General features: G+C 48.2%; 1 protein-coding gene across 1 annotated transcript in view; it reads left to right on the forward strand.

Annotated features, from left to right (window-relative positions):
- Positions 1-27,090, forward strand: part of GRIP2 (glutamate receptor interacting protein 2) — a 151,678-nt gene that overhangs the window by 115,939 nt on the left and 8,649 nt on the right. Inside the window, exons 13-21 of the mRNA XM_075513855.1 lie at positions 2,129-2,274; positions 2,934-3,014; positions 11,377-11,443; positions 12,245-12,390; positions 12,684-12,828; positions 17,322-17,461; positions 19,858-20,034; positions 23,323-23,476; positions 26,493-26,613. Coding sequence (XP_075369970.1) covers positions 2,129-2,274; positions 2,934-3,014; positions 11,377-11,443; positions 12,245-12,390; positions 12,684-12,828; positions 17,322-17,461; positions 19,858-20,034; positions 23,323-23,476; positions 26,493-26,613 — 1,177 coding nt within the window. The remainder of the gene's footprint in view (positions 1-2,128; positions 2,275-2,933; positions 3,015-11,376; positions 11,444-12,244; positions 12,391-12,683; positions 12,829-17,321; positions 17,462-19,857; positions 20,035-23,322; positions 23,477-26,492; positions 26,614-27,090) is intronic.

A 27,090-nucleotide genomic window follows, 5' to 3' on the forward strand; every position in this document is an offset into this window, starting at 1 on the left:
TAAAAGTATCCTGTGATCTCCCAGCCCTTGTGGCTGGAACAGCGGTGCCAAAATGGATTGTGTCCTTGTGTGACCTTGAAATGACAAAAGCGATGTCTGTACGATGCCGATGTTGATCCTTCCTTTCCGAAAGGTGCATTCTGGCCATAGCGAGAGAGCTCTCGGTGCTGGAGGAGGTGTATCTGTCGTACTCCTTGCCATCTTCGTATTTATAAGCTGGTATTTCCACGCGCATCTATGTGGCTGCCTATCCACAAGTCCGGTAAAGGACTGTAATTAAACTTGATGTAATTTATTCGCAAGGGTGGATTCATTTATACGCCATGGAGTTGTCTGTCCTAATCCAAGTCTCCTTGAACAAATACTTCTGAATTTGCATCTCATAAAATAACCAGCATTTTTCCACGGGTAGCATGAACTCAGGCAGCAGTGCAAATACACTGCAAGTTTAATACCTTCCTACCAGTGAAATAACCTCCCTAGGCTCTCTCCAAACTTGCTCATGTCTCAGCTTTTGATGGGCCACTGGCAAAAACTGTTGTGCTTGTGCATTTTTCTTTAATTTGGATGCGTGCAGTTTTCCTTGATAACCTGGCCTTTCACGTACGTCCTCTTGTTTGGAGGTGAATAATACAGCCAGCATCCATTGCCTTTGACGTTACCTTCGTGTGCCCAGAAGCTGTGGTGCCATGTTTTCTTACAATGGAATCGGGTCTGAGGGTGGCTGGAAGGATTAGTAAAAAACAAGCTGTCTTCTGTGAAATATCAGTGGAAGCTGACAGCTAGACAGGAGAGGGCAAAGGATGTGCTTGATCATTAAAGAGCAGGGGAATAAAGATTCTCTGGAGAAGGCTCAAAACAGGATAGCTGATGCCTTCTGGGAAATCTTTGTGGTAAAATAACTCCAAACGTAGAGGTGAACCTTAGGCTTGTTCCCATAACCCTCAACCTATTTTGGAGACCGCTCTGTAGCTTATGTTAACGATGGAGGAGGAATGGTTTCCCAAGCTCTGCTCAAGTGGACAGCCTCATAGACAGGTGATGAGTGGAAGATCTGAAAAGATGTGGTTACAGCAAACAACTGATGAAAGGTGTGGAGGAGAAGGAAGATGAGTAATTGCCCATGGCCAGTCACAGGGAACACCACACTCTTCATTTTGTAGAGCCACGGGCCAGCTTAGTAAGGTGGAGGATTGTCTTGCTGGTGTTACAGTATATTTAAAAAAAAAAAAAAAAAGAGGGAAAGAAATAAGGGAGGATGAATATTGAATGTAGTGGTTCATGTGTGAAAAAAAACTTGCTTATAAATACAGAGGGGTCCCAAGAGACAAACAGTGCTGTAGCAGTATATCTCCAACATAGCCTTGCCATCATTGTTTTTCTTCCAAAGTAAAAATCCTGCTGATCTGTGCTCTTGGAGAAAGTGGGTCTAAACCCCAAACCCCACAGTGCCAGTTGTGGTTATATTGGTGGGATATCGCATCAGAATAATATTGGCCTTTCAAGGCAGTTAAACAGTATCAATGTACATTTGGCTTCCAGAAATGCAATTACAAGGGATAAATGATTATCCAATTTGCTGAGACATTTCAGTGAGTTCATTGGATTGTAGCTTCAATATTAGCCATGTATTAAGCAGAGGACTCCATGTAATTTTCAGTGCCATTAGTTTGAGTTTCAGAGGGCACAGGCACATGGAAAGAGCCATATACTGTTAGATATAGGGTAGGAGGGCACGTGCCCTTGCATTTATCAATCTCATCTCTTGGCCATGGTGTTGACTTTTAGGAAGGTGAGGGTTACTTTTTTTTTTTTTTCTTCCTGGAAGTTGCAGGAAATACGACCAAAAATTGATATTTAGGAGCAAACTATGTCTGAACTTAAGGAAATCACAAGGGTTTGCTGCCCTGGGACCTGCCAGGGGCTCTTGGCACTGGGACAGGCATTGCAGAATGAGTCATCTTCTCTTTGGAGCCACTTCTGCAGGATTTGTCTCTGTTCTATGTGTCTTGTAACAGGTTTGCCTGGCAAAAGTAACTTATGGCTGGTTGTGGGGTTGTTTTTTCTCCTTTTCTCTTTTTCCCTGCCTCCTTGTCCCCTTTCCCTCTTTTCCCAATGTGGACTGCAGGTGTGGGCTGCTGCAAGTAGGAGACAGAGTCCTTTCTATCAATGGCATTGCGACTGAGGATGGGACTATGGAGGAAGCTAATCAGCTTTTGCGTGATGCCGCACTTACGAACAAAGTGGTGCTCGAGATTGAATTTGATGTCGCAGGTACGTCGCCAAAGGATCGCTGCTCCTCGCGACCTGCAGGACTCTGCCAGTGCCTTTGCTGACTCGTAGGAGGGAGTGTATTCACACAACGCATGGGGTTTTTGCTAGAGCTCAGAGGGAAGAGCGAGAAGACCCTGTGAGGACCTTTTCCATTTCTCATTGTTCTCTAATGTGCACGGAGATGGAGGGTCCTTCTTCTGATCCTTTCATAAGAGCCTTGTGCTCACCACTTGGCTGAGATAAGCCTAAGGAGTAGATGAAGAGGCCACCTGCACTGTAGATATTTGCCCATTATTATGAAGAATATTTCTATTATATTATGGCCTTGAAGCAAGGAGGGAGGCAAAGCTATTGGCTGGGGCTAAAGTGCAGCTTTGTATTTAAAAAAAAAAAAAAAGTTTTTTCCTCTTACATTGACAGAGCTGCCTCAGTCTTGAAATACAGCGTGATGTGAGCACTTCACTTGATGTTCAGAGTATGTATTTTTAATGAGAATCCAAATTTTAACCTGAAGTCCGCAGGGCCTCAAATAACAACCTTATTTGAACCAATAAAGCTGAGTTTTATGGGCTTGTTTTTCTTGCTTCCAAAGAAACCATCCATGCAACTGAAACCTCTTTTCTCCTGTTTTCTTTTTTTGTCTGTTTTTGGGTTTATAGAGTCTGTCATACCCAGCAGCGGTACTTTCCACGTTAAATTGCCCAAGAAAAGGGGTGTAGAGCTTGGAATTACAATCAGCTGTAAGTATTGCTCAGACTTGCGCTAGCAGTTGCAAGAGCCGCTGCTTTCCAGCCTGGCACATCAGAGGGGCCCAGTGGAGAGAGAGAAGATTACGTGGGGTTTCCTGGTAGCACTCGCAGTGCTTGTGATTTGTCCCAAGCTGAATTAGATGGATGGTTCCTGCCTCCATGAGCTGGTGGCCGCAGAGAAAAGCAGCTGCATGAAGCGTTGGGGCAAAGGATGCATCTCAATTGATCAGTTGGTCTGTGCCGCAGACTAATATTATATTGTATTATATTATTAGTAATATTATTTTTATTTCCTTGCTCACAGTCGTATTATGTTCCTTTTAAAAAAGAATTGGCTGGGTCTGGTGGGACCCTTGCAGGGAGAGGTGGAGGGAGGAGAGCAAGTGTGAGGTGAACCCACAGCTTGAAGGGTAGAGAGGGGAAACTGCCAAGAGGAACAGGAGGATGAAGAGGGTGGCTGGCATTAGAGATGGGGGGAAGGCACTTTAGGGACAGGAGGGTGCTGGGCAGGGTTTGCCGGGAGTCCTTGCATTGACTAACCCCAGCCATGGAGGAGGAGATCCATGTGCCAGGACTTGGTGGGCACTGAGAGAATGAGACATAAACCTTTTTCTTTCTTTTCTCTCTTCTCTGCTCGCTCTTGATTAATTATCTTTGTTTCTCTTCTGAGGCATATTTTTCATTTCAAGACCTTTTGGCCTCTTTGGAGGGGATGCTGTAAGGGGATGATAGAAGCAGATCCATCCCAAATTTCTGGCCAACTAGGGGTCTTGTTATGCCTTGCATCAGTGAACTTTTCCTTTATGGCAAACGTCAGCAGGTCTCACGTCACTCACCCCTCTTTCGCTGCTGGGTAGACTGAGTTGAATCATCTCAGATTTGCCATGCCCGGAGGCTGCCACCACCTCTCGGCTGAAAGAAAGAAATCTGTGAGACTGCAGTAATGAATGGGATCTTGAGTCTAAGCCCGCAGGAGCGTGGACCCAGCTGTGTCTGGGGAATGGAGTCGCTAGGGACGCTTTAAAACTAGGTTTCATTAAAATAGATACGCTATTTATAATTACCTCTTGGCATTTACAGTATTAGTCAGTGAGTTAATTGGAGGTGTTCTGGTCTGAGTGGGATGATTCTCGGGAGCAACTTGAACATCAACAGGGTGATGGCTTTGCACCCTGTGTTATTTCTTCTCCCTCTTCCCAGCTTCCCCTATTTGTGCCAGAAGGATGATCCTGAGAAATAAGAGCACGGTATTTAACATTTGGCTTGGTAGCAATTACTGTCTGAAGACATCAAAGTGCTTTCTGAAAGCAGCAGGGTACCCGGAACGACATTTCGCTGACATGGGAGCTGGGCATTGCAATCTCAGGTAGCAATCTAGGACGATGGAGCTGGTAGCAAAAAACTTCTGGCTTGAGCATGGCCAGGGTTTCACCCCATTTAAGCTTCAAAGCTTAGTCTGTATCTGGGGCTGGAGAGCAAAATGAACCTGGGAGTTGCCGGCAAGAATATTAGATTTTATTTGTGGAGTCTCACTTAAATGGGATCTGCTTCAGATGTGCATTTACACTTCAAACGTATTTTTATGTTGAAAATGTTTTCATTTGAAATTTGTTTACAAAATTGATTTCACACACTTTTTTGAAATCACCGCTAAATAAAAAGAAACTGACCCCTGGGTTTTAAATAGATACCCGTTACCCAACTACAAAGCCGTTTTAAAACAATACGATAGATTTGATCTTTTTGATTGTTGAACCTGTTTGCAGGACATTGTTTAAGTAATGCATATGCATAAACTTAAAGATATATTTCAGTCCTTTGCTGAGTCAAAGCCAAAATTATATTTACAAATGGAGCAAAAGACAGCCATCCAGAAAATGTGGTGGCAAGGATGAAATGCTAGTTGAATCCTAATTCTGTTTTCATATATTAGTCCGTATAAGCCTATGTCCACATGACCCTTAGCAAATTAGATCATCATTTTGTCACTCTGCCTCTGACCAGGCAGCTAAATATACCAGTTTCAAACATTAAAACCAAAGTAAGCAGCCTTATGGTAAGTACCTCCTGCAGAGACATGATGTGCATGCAGGAGTGCGATGCAAGCGGCAAGAGAAAAGAGGTAAAAATAACTCTGTTTTGCTCAGTTCCTCCCAGTTCTGCTGATTTGAATGCTCGTATAGCTCTAGAAACAGCTTTTATAGCTTTTCTTCTGACAAGGAAAAGCATATAACTACTGTTTTAAAGTAGGGGACTCGGTTTACTGGCCTCCCACATTGGATTCCTGTTCCCTACTCTGTAAAACTGGGGCGGGTTAAATAGCTGACAAGCTGGAGGGGTCAGTGGAAGACCCCCTGCACTGTTGTGGCCACAGAATTGGGTTTGTTCATAAACTTTGTGGTCCAGCTACACTATAGATGAAAGATGAGCTGCTTTCGTTGAGTTTTGCCTCTCGGCATCAGCAGGCTCATCTGTAGTTAATCCCTCTGTCTAGGGAGGTTTGCTGCTGCCTTTTCACACGGGCAGAAGGTGTTACGACCTCATCAGAGGAGCACTACAGAAATAAAAGCGATCAAGTTCTTGCTGTGCTGTGGCTCTCAGAGCTAATTGGGAGATGGGCTAAGTAAAGGGGAGAGCAGGATTCTTGATGGATGCATTGGAAGAGTTCGTGTAATGGAGCTGGCTGCAGGAGGAACCGTAAATCTGCTGGAAAGCCTCATAAAAGGGCTGAAAGCCCAGGAGGTTTTTGTATGAGGAGGGCAGGTGCTGCTGGTTCTGGGATGAACATACAGAGAGGGTCTGTGCTTGCTCCTGGTGAGGGGCAGATGTTTGCCGAGGGCACTCATCTTCTCCAAGGTCTGTGGGTTTGCTAGAAAGAGGAGGCTTGGGCCGGGCGAGCCCCCGGCTGCGGCCCGTGGTGCATGGCTGCGTGCACGCAGAGGGGTTTCTTCCCTCTGCTCAAACACAGCCTGGCAAAGGGATGCAGCAAATTAAGATGCACGATGCAAATATTTGCATATAGCATTATTTCCCCTTCCGTTCCCCAAAGGATGAATAGGAAATCCAAGGGGTGAGTCTTTCACTGGCTCTGCTTTATTTCTGTGGCACCTCGGTGCCCTCAAGCCTCATTTCAGTCTCCTACGTTTGCTAAATGAAAATTAGCCAAGTAAACCACTGAAGCAGCCTGGTGTGCACTGCTTCCTTGCACTTTGTCCGGGGGCAAAGGGACAAGAAGCCAGCAAAATCGGTCTCGTTTTCGCCATACTCCAGTGCCGCGGTTTCTGTCCCAGGGAGAAGGCTGCATTTGTTTGGAACGAGCCGCCGTGCTTGGAGAGCGACGCGCGCGCTCCTTCCCGCTCCGCGAGGTTCAGAGCTGCGTGGGCTGCGAAGCTCGGCTCTTTGCGGGGACCTCTGAGGTGCTCTGAATGGCGGGGACGCAAAGACGTGCAAACTGAGATTTTTGACACAGGGATGTGAATATCTGGCTCTTGTTAGCCGGAACTACTCATCTCCATTAGCAGAACACGTGCCGTAAGTGCTCTGACCTTGCTGGCTGCATTCAGTTCTAATGATACAGTTATGCCTTTGTAGGTGTTCTGTAAATCTCTTGCAAATTAAAATCTCCAACAGCGAGAAGCTAATAGTCGTGTATTCTTGTGTGTTCAATACCTGGCCTCTTAAAATAAGATATGGATTTGTTATTAGCCTCTGGAAAATGATAGTTGATTACACAGAAGATTGCTTTTTGTGGGGGTCTTTTTTTTTTTTTTTTTTTAATTTTTTTTTTGTCTGTCTCCAACATCCTCTCCAAGGGCTGGTTGTGAAATTTGCTGCAGGGTACAGGTGTCTTGTTGTTGCTGTTTAAAACAGATATTGAAATTACGGTTCATTTTAGCTATGCATTAATACTTTATACAGCATGTTTATGAAATTACCTTTATATATCTTAACAAATCAATTCCTGTGCCCTTGGTGTGAAGTACTGCAGATAAGGAGTAGGTAGTATATCTGCTTGCGGGCGATAAAACCGGAATTTGGATAGATAGATAACTTCGATTAAGTTGCTTAAGCAGCGTAATCACTGTCCTAGCAAGAAGATGGATCTGTGAGCCAAGCAAATCTAGCTTTGCCGGCGCTGGATTAACCCGGGACCTGCCGCCAGCCCGGCAGAGCGCGGCTGCGAGCAGCAGCGTGCCCGGCAGTCTCTTGTCCTACCCCCTTGCTAACATTGCAGCTTCAGCTGAGATTTGCGGCTGATTGACTCTGGTGCTTTTACTGAAGCGAGATATTCTGTCCTGGTTTTGCTACCTGCAGATTTTGAAAGGAAATAGATCTGCGGCGGGGTAAATATCCTGCTGGAGGCACTGATAATTTATGCACCTGCTGCTAAAACTAATGAATGATAGAGGAAAAAGTTGGGTACCGGGGATTTGATTTTCCCTGCTGCTTTTTGTAATCGATTCTGATTTGCTTTTATTCCTCTTCTCATTCCTTAGCTATCCCGAGATGATTGGGTTTCTGATTTTGTTTGGTTTTTCCCCTTTATAAATGTTTGCTTTCTTAAATGTATTCTTATGGCATTATTACAGTTTCTTTAATTACACATTGGCAGAGTGCTGCTTTGGCTTGATCGATAACGAAGGGCATTTATAATGGGTTGAAGCGTTGATGCGTGTGAAATATGTGCTCGTGCTCCTTGGAGGGGAATAATTTACCAATATGGGTCATTATGCATTCTATTAAAAACACAAACTGGACATGTGTTTCTGGCCTCGTCATCCATCACAAAGTACACCCCGAGTGAGCCAGAATCCCAGCAGAGGTGACGAGAGACTGAAAGCAATTTATAAAAAGTAAATAACAGTATTGATCAATTCACCTTTTTATCACTGCCCTGTCACCACTGCCAAGCAGTGTTTTCATTTTGAGTTTCTCCCCCACCCCACGCTTCTACCTTCACCAGATTTATAGAGCTTTCTCTGGGCCACTGGAGCAGATTTAAAACTATCTTTTGTACTGGTAAAGCCGCCAAAAATACAAATGTATCTGAAAAAGAGCCCACTTCCACCTGAGGTGGTTTGCCCTGGTGGATGGAGGCCACAACCAGGGCGCCTGCCAAGAGAGAGCACGGGTTTCTGCACACCGGCTTCTCCTTCTCTCTCTCCATCCGCCTTTTCCCTCGAGAGCCTTTACTGTCGGCTCCGTTTTACAGACGGGAAAGCGAGACCCAGAGAGGCGAGGCTGGGCACCTGAACTGTGTCTTCCTGCAGCGAACAGAATTACCAAGACAATGTCTTTTGAAGAGAAATAACCACCCTGATGGCAGAAACGAATGGATGAATAGGCTTTGCTCATCTCTTCCAGTGTCTTAACTCCAAAGACCACAGCCCTAATAAAATAATAATGTAGTTTAAGGTGGTTTTTTTTTTTTTTTTTTAATTGCAGACAAATTGGAAATGGTTTATCCAAAATCTCACCAGTGATGTACATATCTAACGCCTCTGGCCTAGACTGAGCCACCAGTTCGGTGACGTTGCAGCTCTGCCGTCGGCAGGCAGGGCGGCCGTTACGCAGAGGCACGTCGTTACCCTGCGTGCACAGCCCAGGACTCCTAGAAACGTGGGTGCCGGGGTGGCTGGGGCGGCCAGGGGCAGCCTGGTCCCAGCCCACGGGCAGAAAGCCCAGCTGGGCGCTCCGCTGCGGCGCTGGGAAGGGCTTTGGGGTGCCCAAGGTGAATGAATGGAGTTAGTAACTACTGGTTTTTAAAACGAACAGCAAGCGACTGTTCTGTGCTTTGAGATTTCATTATCTTAACTTTGTATCTTATGCCTCTTGAGAGAGAATGACCATTCATTAAGTCTCTCGAACTTACCCTTCAGATTTGTAGGTGCCGACTAACAACGATGGTTTTATAAAGCCTTTCCGTTTTATCCTAAGTGATTATTTAAAACAGAGGGCTGCCATTTCTTGAAGTTTGAGTACTCTGATGGTAGGGACAGTTGTATGTGGTTGTACACGGCTCTTCCATTTAACTGAAGTCTCAAGAAAATCTGTTTGGAAAGCACAACTTCCAAAAAAACTGCAAACAAAACCCAGAATGACTTTTCCTTAAGACTTGCTTTGTTCCCCTAATGGGCAAAGCACTTGGTTTGTCACCCTTGCTTCTGATAGGGGAAGCTTGTCCCGCGTTCGGTGCTGACACCAGTTGCGGAGGTGCAGAAGGACGAGTCTCGCTCTCTGCTCAGAGACTGACGGTGGGCAGGCTCCTCCCGTGTGTTGCAGGGCTTGTAAGGCAGACACTGAGATAAACACAATTTCTGCAGAGCTTGAGGCACGTTGTTGTCTATACTTGCTTTTTTCTTTTTTTCTTCCCCCCCCTCTTAGCTCTTGTGAGTGTTCACGGTCTCCGGACACATGGTTCCAGCTGTGGCTGGGTCAGGTTTAGAGGTGGCCATCCCCAGCCTGCCACCAGGACTGTGGAGATCCTCCCTAACCCCTTTCTGTCACGCTGCCTCTGCTTTGAAACTAATAAACAAACCTCGCGGTGAAAAGTATTTTTGCTAACCTGGATCGTTTTGACAGAACCGGGCTAGGGAGTGATTAAGCATGCAGCGATGCCAGCCCGACCCAGGGCTCAGGGCGTGCTAACAGGGTCTCCCATCACTGCCGGCTCAGACCACCTCGTTGTGCACCTCTCAGCAGCAAATACATGTCCTATATTGAAAAAGAGAACAGCAATAGTAATAACAGGGCGATACGTCCCTGTCTTCTGTGCTGTTAGTCCACGGTGCGTGGCCTTCTCAAGAAGGGGGGGATTTCTGCGTTGATTTTAGCTGCTGCACCCCGTCCTTCCCTCCCAGCACTCAGCTTTGCTCGGCGTGTGTTGGTCTATCTGCTGGCTGGTCCGTGCCGTGGACAGGTCGAATATAGGCATGAGCCCTCGGTGAATCTCCACAACCCATCTGCTTCTCTTCGACCCGTGGACGCAAGCTGAACATGAGTGTCCAGACCAAAATTGCTTGGCACCACGCTCCAGTAAGAAACGGGGAAAATAATTCTTCCAGGCTCTGTATCATTCAGCAGTCGCATTGCCGTGACTATTATAAAATCAGTCACGGTCTGCTCTTCGCTGTCTGACCTAACTTTTATACTCAGCCCTGCTACAACTGAGATTGGCCGTCTTTGCTCTGTTCAGTACAGAAGGTTTAGTCATATCTGGGAGAAGGTATCCGTAAAGGTGACGGGTTAGCACACATGTTTTTAAATCTCATAAATTAATGTAAACAACAGAAAAAGCCAGAGCAGAGAGGTCGGTAAGAGGAAGCACTTACTCCTTTATGTCTGACTTTCTGGGGTGCTCTCTAACTGCTGTTCAGGCAGGTGGGTCTCTGTGTGGTTGATGCCACGTGCCTCACAGATATTTTAATCTCTGACCTGCACCTGATATGTTCAGATGCTGTGAGTTTCTTCCTTCCCACGCAGTTTTTGCTGAGAAGCTCCGTCAGCTTTAGATGAGACGAGGCAATTCCCGTAGCAAGGCAGGAGGGAGTGATGCGGGGTGAAAAGGATGCTCTTGGCACATGTTTGGTGTGTGGATGGTAGAGAGGTCAGGAGGGGTTCGAGTCGTAAATCTCATTTGGGCTTCTCAAGAGAGAAAAGGTCTTGCAGGCAAATCTGAAAATGCAAATGCTCCCAGAGATGCATACTCGCGTCTCTCGTGGGCTGAAAAAGTTATCGGGGTGGGGTGGGAGAGAAGGATTGGAAACCACCCCTTCCCGCTCCAGCACTGAGACCAGCCCTCATTTATCTGGTTGCATGATGAAGTGGCCTAGGGAGCTGAACCAGCTGGAAAACAATGTTTTATCTAATTTTTTTCCTGGGTTATTTTCCACCCGGAAAATTTCCCAGCCCACTTTCCTTCAGGAACACAGAAACGCTTATACTAGCGGCAGCGCTGAGCTAGGTGCTCCCTAGGCCGCAGCGCTGATGTCTGACTGCTGGCTTTGCTGTTGACTCACTCGCTGCCTCGCGTCAGAGGTGTCGCTGAGCGGGTGTTTAACAGTGCTGGGATCGGGCAATCTCACCTCTTGCTGTTGGACACCACGTGTCCTCCCCTTCTTCGGGAGGAGACCGAAGGTGGTGGCTAGCTAATTCAGGCAAAGGGCAACCAATAAATGTTTGCAGGGATTCACTACTTTTTTTCCTGCTGTGGCTTCCAGGGCTCAAGTGTGAAGCATCATTTGGTCAAAGGAATATAAATTGCCTTTCTTTGTAACTCTTTCTCCCCATTAACCATCCCTTCCAAGATAGCAGACTCCATACCGAGCTTTGTACCCATGTGTGTCTTTTGCAGCTGCAAGCAGAAAGCCTGGGGAGCCTTTGATCATCTCTGACATCAAGAAGGGGAGCGTGGCACATAGGTGAGCGCAGAATTTCCCATCTCCCAAACCCATTGCAAAATGTCCGGCCCAGTAATGAGAGGTAGAATGAAGGCCAAGCAGCAGCCCTTGGGTCTGGATTTTGCCAGCAGCCAAGGAGATGTCAACCCTAGAGGTCTGTCTTAGAGCACAGTAGGGTTTGCAATAAAAACTGTCGGTGTTGAAGCAAGTAGAGTTGAGCTAATGGAGAAGGTAGGCAGGGCACTGATTCAGAGGTCTGCTGACCCTGTAGGAGATGGATGTTTAGCATTTAAAAGCATGTGGTAAAGGGCTTCATATATCCCGTAAGGTGCTATGGCTCATCAGGTAGTTTGCCATGTCTCGGCTCCTGCTCAGTGGAACAGCGTGAGTGAATTGTGGGCACTGGTGGAGAACTGTGCAAATAACTCATCGTTTATTGACTTCACCTCTGATCCCAACACCTCATAGCAAGGCTTTCAGAGGAATTTAGTGCTGCTGGAGGGCTCGTTTCTAAGAGTGCTCATACAGGAGTTTCCATAAAAGGTAGACTATCTGTCAGTTAAACATCAGGCATTTTTCAGTGCTGTAGGTTACCCAGGCTGTGTATCTAATCTTTCTGCCTTGTTCTGTGTTGATGCATGCTCTACACAAACTTCTCTTTAAGTTATAATTGTCCCAGACTCCGTTCGTGGTTGTTTCCCAGTAAAAATCAAGGACAGTAAAAAGTTAATATTGTCGTTGCCACTGCAGGACTGAATGCGTCGGCAGGATCTGAAAGGCAAATACAAATGTACTTTTAGTTTTCTTTTCCTTTTCGCATAGAACTGGCACCTTGGAGCCGGGAGACAAGCTGTTAGCCATTGATAACATCCGACTCGACAATTGCTCAATGGAGGATGCTGTGCAGATTTTAAGGCAGTGTGAAGACCTGGTCAAATTGAAGATTAGGAAGGATGAAGATAACTCTGGTACAGAAATCCTGATGCAAACTGGTGCCTGTCCACTGTAATGACATTTCCCAATAGGTAGTACAAACCAATAAAGATAAGGGCTGCCGCCTGTCCGGTCACCACTTTCCAATTGATTATACTCTTATTTTTGTTATTTTGCCCTTAAATGGAGTCTGGAAGGTTAAAATCCCTATTTGGTATGAGCATAGCTGAAGACCTCAGGCTTTTGCTTCTAACTGCTGCAAGTCTTTCCCATGACTTCTTTCGTATGGCTAATTAAAAAAATTCAGCATTCCTGTTTTCTCTTGCAGATGAGCAGGAGACAACTGGTGCTATTATCTACACAGTGGAACTGAAGCGATATGGTGGCCCCTTGGGAATAACCATCTCCGGGACGGAGGAACCTTTCGATCCTATCGTCATTTCGGGCTTGACTAAACGAGGGCTGGCAGAAAGGTGAGGCTTTGGGGCAGAGAGGTTCAACTGACGTGGGAAGGGATCTTGACGTTTGCAAAGTTTCCTCTGCTGTCATAAACTCTTCTTAGGTGTTCTAGTCTGCTAAAAAGGAAAGGTGCTATGAAGGTGCCAAGCACTGCGAAGCAGGGACAGCCCGGTCCGGCTCTGCAGACCCACGTGCAGGACATGTGGGGTGGTGGGGACTATGCTGTCAGGGCAATGAGAGAGGCTCAAAGCAGGGCACTCGCGGAAGAGTCGGATCCAGTGTGTCGCTTGAATGCAGCAACCAGGAAAACGTGTTTATCTGCCCCTTTTCCACAGAGGTGCTTCCTGGTCTGTGATTTCCCACGCCACATCTCGCATGGGAAGAGTGCCCAGCCTGCCCACAGAACCACCACAGACTCCTGTCCAGGACCGAGCTATTGCTAAACTTTGGCTTATGGCCACGGCAGCGGTGTGTCCTGCTGCAACCACAGATCTCAGGGGTCTTCTGGCCCATCCTTGCTGGGTGCTTGGTCTGTTAGGTATGGAGGTATCTCAGTGCAGGAGTGGCGTGCCTCAAGCAGCAGACATTTATGCTGCATAAACGTAGGTGAAGATTTACCTTCGGCAACCAGGGAGGTTGACTGTGTGTGTGTGCCTGTGTCTGAATATATGTGCATGCGTGGGATTTAAAGGATCAGGACATTGCTGAGAATATAAGGTGGAACTGACTCATACACTGTATCTTAATTAATCTGTCTGTACGGTAGCTGGGACTTGTAAATGGATCATTTCAGCAACCCTGACTCACGCTTCTCATAGGGTTGCTTTACCCTGTGCTGCCTGACAGGCAGAACAGCAGCAAAAAACCCCTGAATAAAGAGGTGTGAAGTGCTGTACCTTGGGGACCTTTGACTACAGATCTGGCCTTTTGGTTCTTTCTGTTTCCAGGCCACACTCCCTCTTAGCTGGACTGTAAATCAGCTCAGTGCCTCTTTCGGCATTGGGTTCCTCGAGCTCTCAGCACGCACGCTGCGGCACGTTTCCGTTGCTTTCCTTTGGTACAGAAAGCAGAACGTCAGGGTCTCCCGAGAAGTAAGGAAGAGGGATGGACTTAGTCATTAGTGGTTCTTCTCTTTGGGGTCTTACATTACTGCCTGCCACTGTAGGATTCAGTCTTTTTCCCTAGAAAGCCATAGCCACAGAGTATCCGAGGCTTTTCTGCATAGCAGTTCTGCACGGTACCTGCAGCCCAGCGTGAGAGAGGTTAAGGACAGAAAGCCCAAATGTTGTCGGGTGTCAGAAGACGGTCTCGTACCCTCGTTGCTCTCAGTTCCCTTTGCAATGCCGTGGCTGTTCCTCCTTTGAACTCGGATACACGTCAGTGACTGCTCCACGGAGAAACGTAGTGCGGGCAAGTGCTGCGGTACTATTGAATTTTGATCAGGAGCTGACAGGCAGTAAGGAATGAAAAGCCTTTTGAGAAGAGCGATGGAGCAGTTCAGCACGTTCACTGTAGCAGACTAACAAATAGCGGTGCCTGCGCAGAGGGGCGGCACGGGGATGGAGCAGCGTGGGGATTTCTTTGGGTAACCCTGGCACCCTGCGGGGAGGGTGAGGAGTGCTGGGATGAAGGCTGCCTGCGGGAAAGGTGCATGTTTTTCTGCTGAGGTGGTGCATATTTTTCTCCTGGGAGTAACAGAAGGGAGTGGCTTGACCTTGTCAAGGGAAGAGGAGTGGTCCTAGTGTTATCCTAAATTGTCCCTTTCCTACCGTCACTACCCTTCCCTGTGCCACAGGCACCCTTAGCCAGGCTCTGAAGGGTGGGACAGGTTTCTGAAGGACAGGGATTTAAACCCAAAGCTGTGCCTGGCTTTTGCTGGAGCACAGGAGATGTTTCAGCAGCCCTGGCACAGGGCGGACGAGATGCCAGCGTCTGATAACGGGGACGTGCTGGCCGCTCTCGTAGAGGCACGAGTGAAGGTCTGCGCTGTGGCTCGGGCTGCTTGCTCGGTGATGGGGAAGGCAGGGTGTCCTCTAGGATCTGTCACACGTCTGTCACAGCGGGTGACAGGCTGTCTAAGCTGAAAAGGCTCTGGATTCGGATGACTTGGGTTTTATCTTGACCTTGAACATTTTTCTCCCTGTACGTGTCTGATCCTATGGAACCCTACAGAGGCAGCTCAGGCGGTTGGGTTGGTGTCGAGCGGTGACTCTCTCCCGTGTTAGTCTCTGTTTCCCCTCCTGCAGCACGTGCGGGTGGCTTTAGCCTGGGCCATGGGTCTTGTTTTCCTTCTTCCTGGGGAAGGGAGTGTGCCTGAACATACTGTTCAATTCTGACCGAGGTGTAATGGTTCCCCAAGAGCAATTTTGGCCTATTGCTGGCATTCTAAAGTGCCTGACCAGCCTCCTCTAGTGCCACCTGGTCAAGTGGAAGGGGGTGGCTGCAGGAGGGTTTTGTCCAGGAGTGCTCAGCACCAAGCCATGTTGGCAGGAGGGAGGAGGGATGGTGGCCCTGCCCACGTGCCGGGTAAATCCCTACCACGTGCACGCAGCCACTTCTTCTCCAGCACTTGCTGAAAGTGCCTGCAGCCCCTTTTACACCTTGCAACTTACCTGTTGCTCGATTCTGCTCTTGCACGTGTTCTCTGAGCAAGAAGGGACACGGCGCACGCAGCTCCTTGGGCTGGTTTGTGTTTGAGGTGAATTAAGGACTGTCGGTGATGATGGAGAGGCACAAGGGTCGTTAGCTAGAAACAGCGTTCTCTGTTGCTCCCGCTCAGCTTCTGTCTGCTTGTCCTCGCAGGGGTACCTGGAGATGGACAGATGAGAGGACTGGACTTTGATTTACTTTTTCCCCCTTGAAGAAAAACACCTGGCTGAACGTGACCTTTCTCGTTAATTGTTTCTGTGTTTTTCCCTGCTGAGGGACTTTCACAGTTTCTGCAGAGCAGTCGTGTTGTTCAGAGGCGGGCGGTTGGGCTGGTGTCTTGGATAGGAGATGCGTCCCCATGCTGGGTTCAGTGCTACGGCAGGAGGCCCTCAAATGCTGGACCGCTGCAGCGAGCGAAGGATCGCCTTTAAACTGCCAGTAGTTAAGCTTGATTTTTTTTTTTTGACTACGTAAATGAAACTTTTAAGACAAATACTCCCGTTCCAGTTTGATCTGTAATTTATTTGAATGCACAAGTTTTCCCTGAGGGCTTTTTCAGGCTGATTTGGGTGGGACAAGACGGACATCTAGTGGCTGGCTGGGGCTGTCATGGCACTGTCCAAGCATCTCAACAGCTTCAGCAGCAGATCGACCAGTCCTACCTCCTGTTTGACTACACTTCCCAATTTGATTTACTCATAGTATATGTTTCACAGCAGCATCTCTACAAAAGTTTCGTATTTTGGGGGAAGACAAGTAGCTGCTTTGCCCGCGGTAGTATATCAAAGCCCAGTTCCGCAGGAGCGGCAGTCCAATTTGGAGATGTAACCTGAGAGAGGCACGTTGCCATGGACAAAAAGGTAGTGCGGTGCAGATTTGCATCTCCTCCTGGCTCGATTGCACAGGTTCCTGAGAGCTAAACCTCACGGCACTGCTGGAGGAGGAGAGGATTGCTGCTCTCGCTTGCTGGCGTTAGGGAGCTGGAGCGTGAGCGCGGTGAGCTGGGTCCAGCCAGCAGCGAGCACAAGCTCCTGCCTTGGCTGCCGGCTCTGGCAATGGACACATCCTGTCCTGCCCACTCTTCCTGGAGCTGCCGCAAACACCGGGGGAGGTAAAGCGAGCCCCTGTCTGTGGGCAGGCACAGAGGGAAGGATGGAGAAGGGGGAGAATTGCCATGGCTTGTTAGTTTGTTCCTGGCTGTTCCTGAAGCCTGAGGATTTATTTAGCCGAGAGCAGAAGCCAGTGCTGGAACGTGGCTGTGCAATAAAACACAGCGACCTCTTCTAGTGCAGTGGTCTCGATGGAGAAAGTCACAGTGGCGTAGCTGCGTAGGGGTGAGCTTTAAACATATCACGGACTGATCTGCAACTGGGTCAGCTCGTGCTTGCACACACGATCTGTGTGTGTTGGGCCGTTTGGTTTTGGTTTTTTTAATGGGTTTCTAGGTTTGTCTTGTTTCTTTCCACCGGTGTGAACATGCCCTTCAGTTCCACGTGTGATGACCAGTGGACATCACTGGAAATGCTGGTGCTTTGAGCACAGAGACCCCTTTGCGTTGAAGAGTTTTGACTGTAAGGTGGTCTGCAGTCCCAGTTCCCGAGGGGCCTGGGGTCCGAGGAGGGCATATTCCTGCACGTATATGTACGTCTATACACAGGTGGAAGATGGGGGGGAACCCAGATTCCTGCTGGTGGTGATGAAGAGGAAATCACGGGTATGCAGCATACCAAGGGGAAACCAAGACATATTTGAAAGTGCTGAGAGTTAATAAGCTATTGCTTCAAGCGACAACTTAATGGCCTGTCTCGTAGAGGCAAATTGCTTCTCTGAAGTTTCTAACAGCACCTTTTTTCTCCAGAACTGGAGCCATCCACATCGGTGACCGGATATTAGCGATTAATAACGTGAGCCTCAAGGGCAAACCGCTGAGCGAAGCCATTCACCTGCTGCAGATGGCGGGAGAGACGGTCACTCTGAAGATCAAGAAGCAGACGGACAGTGAGTTGGGGAGCCTGGTTTGGGGTGGGAGGGCCAAGGCGCACCCCAGCAGGACCCCCGCGCTGTGGGTTTTCCTTCGTGCGTTGTGGAAGGTGAGAAGAGGCAGCGTGGTCAGGGGCATGGCTGGGGACGGAGGGAAAAGATGGGCGTTTTTTTGATTTCTGCCTCACAGATTTTTAAAAAGGCAACCCAGGGGCTCTCTGCGGTACTGGGAAGAGATGAGACAGCAGGCTTATTGGCGATAGTAGGTTTTTTTTTAGATTGACGCCTTGTGCTGGTGGTGCCATTCCCTGTCTGTGTGGGCGTTTCACACAGAAGTGAAGCAGAAGATGCTTTCAAAAGTAGAAGAGTGCAGGGTTTTTTTTAAATATAACCCCCCAAAATGAGCAAGGGGACTCTGAGCTGGTAGAATCCATGAGAAAAAAAACCCAAACCCCACCTTTGATTCAACTTTTTGAAAACGATTGGCAATAAATCTTTTATGCCCCTTTTCCTGGCTCGGGGCCCTAAGATCATCTTTCAAAGCATCTACCATCACTCTAGAAATCCCCTTCTCATTTCCTTGCCGAGCTCCCCGTGGCTTTGAAGCTGTTCCTCTTGACGCAGTATCAAAGAGCGGTAGCATATTTAGTACAGGCAGGCCACTTTTTTAGGGGATGGAGAGGGGAGATTGGGGAAACCAGTGAACATGCAAACTTTTCTCCCCAACTTCTTTGAAGTCACAGCCAAACAGAGGCTTTTTGATCAAGTTCAGAAAGTAACGGGTGCATTCTGGCTGCATTTTTGTCTCTCCCCACACCCGGTATTTTCTATCTTTTTGTGCCGTGCTTCTGCAGTCTCTAGATTTAGCTGGACCTACCCAGCCAATGGCCCACGGTGCTGCAGAAATTGGAAGAAATCAAGTGATAAAGCTCTCCCAAGCAGGCCTGGCCCATGGGATGTCTGTCCTGCATCCGAAAAAGTAGCATCGCTCTTAAACGTAGCACTTCTGTAGGCCTCAAAGCAGTTTGCAAGTGTGTGGCAGTGCACCTATTTTACAAATGGAGAAAGCCCAGGCAGGGGGTGGTGACTTAGCAAACAGAGGTAGAACTGGGGAATTGATTCCTCTTCAAGAAAGCCCAGTCTATTCCCTGCAGCCAAGTGTCTTGATCCTTGGTCTGAAATACTCTTTTTTTATTCCCCTCCTGACACTTAGCATTGTCACAGCCACTCGTTGAAATAATTGACATGCAAGTGCCAGTTGGAGACTCGTTAATCATTCTGAGAATGAAGCAGGTGTAATTGAAATTTCAAGGTAATCTTGAGTTAATCATGGTGAGCAATCTTCTGAATGCTTGGAAAATAGGGACTTTGAGGACACTGGCCTTTGTTTGGTAAAATAATCTGTCCTCATTGGCAAATGCAGACTTTCAGAGGGCTTTTCATCCCGGCCTCTGCGAGTCGGAGATCCAGGGTGTGGATGGCTAACAGGATATCTAATCAACGAGGACTTTAAAATATTCAGTACAAAGAAATGCTTGTGCCGAGAAACCATTCCTTGCATAGCTTTTGCCTGAAAGGGAATTTGATATAATGATAATAAGGGCCTATTATTACTAACATAATGAAAGGGAAAGTCTGAGCTTCATCATCCACATTCAGCTTTCCATTTTCCAATCACTAATCAGGGGAAATTCAGCCTCAAAATACCAGGCCCAGGAATTCCATCGTTGTCATGAGACTGCATGGGAGACTCTTGGAGAGGTGGTGATTAGCCCTGAATTGATTGATACGAGGCTGTACAATCTTGGAAGGAGGCTATCACTTCATCTGCCGTAGTTTGGGACCAGGTTGCGTTGTCGTTGCAGTCTCATTGAAACATCTGCTTGTAACAGAAAGTTTGCAGCCAGCACCCTGGCTAGGTGCTGTGCGGGCACCGTTTGGGTCCTGTCCCCAAAGGCAGATCAGGCCAGAGGCAATTTGGCTGGAAGCACTGCTGATCTGAGTAAAACGAAGGCTCTCGGAGACCAGAGAAGCTATGGGCTATTGCTTGCAGAGGCCAGCACTTCTCTGGGCAGGGCTGTTCAGAGGAAGCTTCCAAAGGCACAAGCAGATGCGCCTGTGAATTGAGAGTAGGTCCCAACTGTCATATTTGGGAATCCTCAGATCTCCGTGGTTGCTCCTTATATTCCATGTGCTAAAAACTCAGAATGGCATTTTTTCTTGATTCAGCTTGAGATAAGAGTACTGCATGACATCCTTTCAACTGCGTTACACAGGCCTTTCTCAGCTACTTTTGAAGAGCTGAAGAGGTTCTTCAAAAGACTTACAGTACCTGGGCTTGCTTCCACATCAGCATAAGCCTTTCCCTGAGGCTTGCTCTTCATGCCTGCTAAAGCAGCGTGTTCTGGTTTCAGAATCCTATCCCAAGAAGTCGGGGAGTATAAACGAAGTGAGCGACCCAGAAGATGAACTGACGGACTCCCAGAAAACTAGCAAGCTGTCTGAGATATACTCCACCACAATTCCTAGCGTGGACAGTGCTATGGAGTCCTGGGATGGCTCCGGCATTGATGCCGGGTATGGAAGCCAAGGTAAGCCAGGGTTGTCTTTTCTTAGGGGTCTCTGGGCCAAGGTGAAGATAGGCAGAGCCTCTGAACCTGTCTGGAGACTGAACGTGAGCCAAAGCCTGTGGTCTGACCGCGTTTGCATGGCTTCTCGCTTCCGGCAAGGAACAAAATGTATTTTAAAATGCACTCATGTGGTGGTCTGAGTTGATGTATCTGTTTTAGGTTTTTATTGGCACATTTGTTCTGGCTTATATGGCATCATACTGTTCACAGCATTTTCAAAACCATTACAGCACTTTATAATTCACATAATCAGAGGAAGTATTCACTGGGCCATATGTCTTACAGAGTGTTTGGTCCATAGCTCACTTTTAATTCTCCAGAGAGGCCATGCAGGACATATTAATCCTCTTCAGGATGTTTTAAAATCCACAAAAATGTCTTGTGACTAGAAGCACTCACTTAACAAAATAATTAAGGTAATACTACAAGAAAGTATCTCAAACTCTCCAGTGAGTGATCAGATGAACACGTGTCTTCGAGGCCAGGTTTATTCAGCTGTGGCTTCTGGCAGACATATGGAACTGGGAGGCAGGATGCTCTAGTCAAGGGAATAGATTTTTACTTGGAGGAAAGCACTGGAAAAATAGTTATTCTAGTTCAGATTTGGTGACGTGAGCTAGTATCAGCCCATGTTGAAACAAAACAAAACCCTGAATCGCCTCCGCGAAAGGAAATTGGTGAAAAGACCGCTGTCCTGAACAGAATGTGAAAACGGGGAGGGATGCTGCCGGCCTGCTGTTGCAAAGCACCGTCAGTGTGCGGAGCAGGGTGCGTGCCTGCGCTCACTGCGCTTTGACTTAGAAAAGTTCAAAGGACAGCACCGCGCGGGTGTCTCTTCCACCATGCCTGTGTCTTCCTTCAGCCTCCGTTGGTCTGAAGTCTTAACCTGGGAGCGCAGTTGGGTCTGGAGGCTTCGTTAAGGAGGAATCCCCTGGCCTTCATAATGCTGCAGTCCTTCTCCATCTAATTGAATGTTAACACAAGTTGGACGCTGGATTTAGCGAAGCGATTGCTTTTACCGGTAAATTGAGAACGAGTAATTGAGCGCAGAGCCCTGGGGAGCGGGGCTGATGGCAAGTTGCCCAACACCCATAGACTGCACCTTTGCTTCAGGGCCTCTCTCGTCTTCCCTGGTAATTGCATTTGGCTGCACGGTGGTGTGCTGGCGCTGGCTGGGAAGGGGGATGCTGGAGGGTAGGGAGAAGGACACGCAGAGCTGCCCATGGGGTGGGCAGGGAAGGCAGGATGCAGGGAGACCTGGGGCACTCAGAGCCTGGAGATGGGGGTTTACACCCCAAATGGAAAACCATAGCTTGGGCTCTGCAGCCTTGCAGGTTTTAGGTTCATCCACAGCTTTAGGAAACCTCTGAGGGAAGGGTTGGGCGAGGGAGCTGTGCTGGGCCTGGTGGGAACATGCCACCAGGTGGCTCTGAAGCCCAGGGATCCAGCCCAGCTCCCTGGAAGAAGGAGGTGAAACCGGTGGCACCCAAGTGACAGCCCTGCAGACACAGCCCTGCGGACCCCGGCCCCCTGCGCCCAGCCCAGACCTGCTGCCCACCCGCTTATAACGAGGTCCTGAGAAGCTGTTTTGGTTAAAGCAAGAAGAGATGGGAAGAACGACTCCTTTTGCATGACTGAAATGGAAGCGGTATGCAATCCAGAGGGTCTCAGGTTTGGGACCTGGGGAAGGAGGCTCTCCTGGCTCAACGTGACTTAACTCCATTGGAGTTTTCTGACCAGGGACCTGCATCCAGGGACCTTGTTCTGCTCCGGCAGGCAGCGAGCGCTCCTGACTGCTGTAAGATGTTGGCAAGCACTTTTCTGGGGCTCTCTCCAGACCAGTCTAACCTTTAAAAACACACAGAGGAAACGCTCAGCTAAGTGAATTAACAGGCCTTGGCATTTTCAAAGAAAGCGCTGGCGTTCTCTGTGGGTATTTCCAGTCCTCTTAGCTGTTTGGGAGGTCAAGTCTCCCTTAATTATGTGTTTCTCTGTTACCTCTTCCTGTTCGCTTGGCACAGCGTGTGATGGAAGCGTACGATGTTTCTTGGAAAGGCTGTGAGGGTTTCTCTGAAATGTTGAATCGGCAGCAGGAGGTGGGCAGGGGACTCCGGGAGATTTATTTCCACTGCAGATGGCACTGACACCGCTGAGGAATGCTCTGTTTTGGAAGGTTTCTGTCCAGGCAGCTCCTCGTGAGACCTGGGGATCTTGTGACATGGTAATGTTGGATTTGTGTCTCCGGAGTAAGAAACCACAGTACAGGGGAGTCCTTAAGGGCAGACATAGCGAAACTTGTCTGATTTCATCCTGACAGTCCGTATTGATCTCCTATCAAATGTGATACAGATGAGCCTCCCCTTCTCGCAAGCCAGCAGAGTTTTTCCTCCAGTTCCTTGCCTTTCGCACACGTCTCTGAAGCAGTTTTCTGTACCTGCACCAGCTGATCCCGAAGGCAGGGAAGGGCTCTGCCACCTGTGGGAACTGGCTGGCAGGTCTTGAGATCAGGGCTGGTTCTTCCTGATGTACCACTGCTGAGCACGCTGGAGCTGGTGCCCACCACCAGGTACCCTCAGCACCATCACGCTTGTTCAAGGCAGGCTGTTGCGTCAGGCTGCTCTGGATGCAGTTTCTTTGCTGCTGTCCTTCTATATCCTATTAATTTTTTTTGTGCTATCCATTAAGTCCTAAAGACAGTTAAGAATCTAAATGAAGATTATTTTTTTTTTCTAATAGAAACCAGGCTTCCAAATCCTTCAAAATTAACGGGGTTGGGCACGCTGAGGGAGGCTTGGCAGCATCTTCTCCTTACCCTTTGAAGGACTCACTGTATTTAAACAGCACAATTTTCTGTTTTCAGCAGCATGATTTCTGTTGGGTTCAGTGTGGAAACAGGAGCCATTAGCTAAGGTTGGAGCTGACTGGAGGTAGGATCTGCATCTGTGGGTATGTGTAGCCCCAAGTTTGTGGACCCTGGACCCACACCACAAAGCTACTTAGAAGGGGAGAGCAAGGGAGAAATGGGGCACCTCATAACAAGGTCCTGAGACGCTTTTTTGGTTAAAGCAAGAAGAGATGGGAAGAACAACTCCTTTTGCATGACTGAAATGGAAGCAGTATGCAATCCAGAGGGCCTCAGGTTTGGGACTTGAGGAAGGAGGCTCTCCTGGCTCAACGTGACTTAACTCCATTGGAGTTTTCTGACCAGGTATTACCCTCTCTCTCTCCACCCCCTCTTGCCTTCCCTAGGTACGTACATACCTCAGGCTGCGGGCATAGCCCTCCATCCACACGAATGGAGACACAGCAGGCAAAAGAGCAGCACCCCTCCGGGGGACCCCAGGAAAAACTACCCCTACATGGATGGAAGCTTCAGTGAAGATGACTGGGACAAGCCCAGCAGGTACGGAGGGGTGGGAGGAGGCAAGGAGGCGCATCTGCAAATGTGGGTGTCACTGCACAGGGACAAGGGAGCATGGGAATGTGATGGAGTGGCCAGCGATGTCCCCATCTCGGCATCGGGCAGCCACGGGGAGGGGTGCTGGGGTGGTGATCTGTTCTGTCAGACCACGTCCACATTGCCAGGTTACCCAGGTGTAGCTCTATGGCACCTCTGCCGCGGCCAGGTGACACTTGTGTCTGGAGTTAGGGCGGTCTCAGCTGCATGGACCACAGGTTCTTCCCACGTCTCATACTCCTGCCGTGTAAAGGCTGCAGTATTTTCATAGTTTAGGTGTAATAAATAGGCACGGCCAGGGCTGTCCCCTCTTGTGTTGGCCAGACGCTTTTGAGTGAGGATGCAGCTTCACAAGAGCTTGATGCCACGAAGCCAAAAAGGCCAACCAAAGCTCTTGGAGGACCAGTATTGAGGTTGCATGTCCAAGTTAAAATCTCCCAAAGCCGTGGCTGGACATCTCTCTCCCTCACGCTTTGGCCCTTCCAGCCCCACAGTCAAAGCCACACCAAGTGAGCACGGTCGAGTTAATCCCCCAGCTCAGCCAGCCTGGGGGAAATCCTGCAACACCTCCCGAGCCTGTGGGGGAGGCTGCAGCTGCCCCTCGCTTTGGGTGAAAATCCTGCCGGATCTTCCCTGGCCAGGGGCTGCCGCTTGCTGAGCCATACGCGGTGGAGAAGCCTCGTTGCTTCGTAACGAACCCTCCCCTCGACATCCTCCAGAGTCCCCATAGTTGTGTGTGTCGTGTTGTTACTGTCGGTTCTTTTTTTTTTTTTTTCTTATTTTTTTCCTTAACTTTTGTTTGTCCAAACAAAACCCTTAGAACATCTCATGGCCATTTCCACCTATTTAAAGATGATCAAACTGGCAGGAAGGCTGGCAGCGGCGGAGACTTTGTTCTTGTTTTGCCTCTCAGTGAGAGCCGGCTCTCAGAGGTCATTGATCCCTCGTGGCCCTGCCAGCGAGGCCGCTGGCAGCTGAAGTTAGCAAATCTGAGCGCTCGACGCCCCGTGCGTCCCTAACGAGGGCTCCGAGCCCTGATGTCAAAGTGCGAGCGAAACGGTTCATGCCGCTGCACCCTTTTTATTAGGGAGAAAAACAAAACGTCTCTAACCCCGGCTGCCTTTAGCCTGGAACAACCTGCTGACCCCGTGGTGTGAGAGCCCACACCGATTCGTCCGCGTCCTGGATGTGTTTGTTATGTTGCTGATCTGAGAGGCAAGAAACTGGTAACTGGAAGGGACGTTTGCCTCTTTGGGAACCTGGGAGCAGAGGAAGGAAATGAGTAAGGGGAAAGAATTGAAAATTCCTTTTGGGGGGAAATCTTGGTTTGTTTTTGTAAAGCCTTGCTGGGTGGTTTTTTGACCTTTCTGCCTGGTGTAAAGGCTAGTGTCCTTTAAAAGCTGATGAAAGGTAGGGGGTAAATTTAAAATACAATAAGCCGTATCAGATACTGCTCTCTCCAGGCAGGCCACGATCCCACAAGGAGCAAAAGCGTGCGTGTGTGTGTGTGAGTTTTTGCCTGCTACAGACACCCATTTAAACCGGTTGGATGAAAAGCAAAGTGTAGCTAAAGACTTTGCGGTTAATAGAGATCTGGAAAAAGCTCTATTAATAGCCCAAGGGGTCATTTAATGGCCTCCATTAATAAATTTAAGGGAGGCCAACCTCTCTCTGACTTGTACTCAAGTAAAATGTTTTGACTTTGCTAAGTGGCTCTGGTGGATGAGCGTCCCTTCCCGTCTGCGACGCTGATGACCATTAAGCCATGTGAGATGCTGCCAGATGTTGCAGAGGTGGAGCCTTGTCCATGCAGCTCCTAATAAGATGCGTAGAAGATGCATTAGGGCTGCTCTAATGTCACTGTCCCCTTGGGGTCCCTCCCCATGACACATTAGTGGGTTTATCGTGACCTTGATTTAATACCGCAGAGAGTTTCCTTCAAGAGGCTCCTGTTAAACTGAGCGCTGACGGTCTGAGTTTTGCACAGAGCCTGGTGTCCAGTAAGCAGTGTCCGGTGTCACCTACTTCTCTGGCTCGTTCAGAGGACTTCAGCATATTTAATTGCTATTTGCTTTAGAAGTCCAAGAATTGAACCTGGCTTGTGGTCAGAGATAAGAGATGGTGAAACTGCCAAGGTGGGAAATTGCAGAACCCCCAGCAAGATGCACATGGTGTTCCCGTTAATGTGTGTTTTTACCAGCTTGAGAGAGGTTCTCTCTATCCTTAGTCTCTGTTATAGATGGAACTGGTGGCCGTCTTTACATGGCTGTAAGTGCCATGAGTGTTATATAGCAAAAAAAAAAAAAAAACCAACCCAAAAAGAGACCTCCTGAAAGTAACAGCTCAGTTCCCTGGCCATCCCAAAGCAAATGAAACTTGGTTTGTATGGGTTATACATGACGCTGTCGATACTGCTGGCTGTAGGGTGCGTTGGCTTGTCCAGCCCAGGACAATCATTTTTATATACATCTTTGCATTATTTACTCTCATAGAGACCTAATGTATTTATCATTTTCTCACCATGTCTGTTACCCTCTGTGTTTTTCTCTCTCTTCTCAGGTGTTCTGTGTCTCAGATCTGAGCTCTATCCCATCAGCCTTTGTACTAACAGTCTCTGAGGCTCCTGGTTTACCCATAACGCATCCTTTTTTCTTTCACTTCTCTATTTCACCAAAACGTCTTCCTAAACCTACAATCTTCCTACAGGCACTTTTTAATTTACCCTTTGAACTTTGACATTACTACACCAACTTAATTCTTCCTTTGAAGGACACTTGCCCCGTTAGTAAATGCATGGAGGTCTCGTATTCGGACTCTTGTCTGAAAAGTTCATATTGTTTGCTTTTGTATATGAAGACTCTTCAAGTCTCTGCTTTTACTGGTGAGACACTTGCTGTAGCCTCGCGGCTTTCATCCCGCTGCAGAAGAGTGCTGACAATGTTTGGTTCCTACGTTACAACAGATACCCCAACCGCCAAAATGGCCTTGAGACCACTCACGAGGATAGTTTTTGGCGTGTTTTTGGAGAAGCTTTGGAGGATTTGGAAACATGCGGCCAGTCTGAACTTTTGAGGGAGATTGAGGTAAATGCCTTTCCGAATTTGCTGCTGATCTGACTGTTTTGCTCTTGCCGTAAATGTTAGACTATTTCCTCGGGTCTGTTAATTGCCCGTAGCATCCCTGTGCTGCCAGTGGTGTGAAGAAGGGTTTGAGTTTAATCCACGTCAGTGTTTGTGCTAATGGGTAACTGTGTCTAATAAGACAGTTGCTTGCGTGCACTTCTTCCCTGACCCAATCACTTACCCACCGGGAACTCCACGCTCTTTTTGCCAACCGCTGCTGGCCAACAATCTTCACGTGACTGTTGGCAAACCTTCCCTATCAAACGGTAAACTCTCTGCTTGGAAAGACATTGTCTGTCCAAAGCAGTTAAAGGCCAAGCAAAAGGAGCCCCCAATAACCCCATTGGGACTGAAGCCTTGGCTTACTTCAAACGTAGACGGGCCCAACATATATCTTGCATTCAGCTGTCACTCTGCCGGAAACTGTTTCAGTGAAAT

The sequence above is a fragment of the Mycteria americana genome, chromosome 11, assembly GCF_035582795.1.
Source record: "Mycteria americana isolate JAX WOST 10 ecotype Jacksonville Zoo and Gardens chromosome 11, USCA_MyAme_1.0, whole genome shotgun sequence".
Taxonomy (NCBI): Eukaryota; Metazoa; Chordata; class Aves; order Ciconiiformes; family Ciconiidae; genus Mycteria; species Mycteria americana.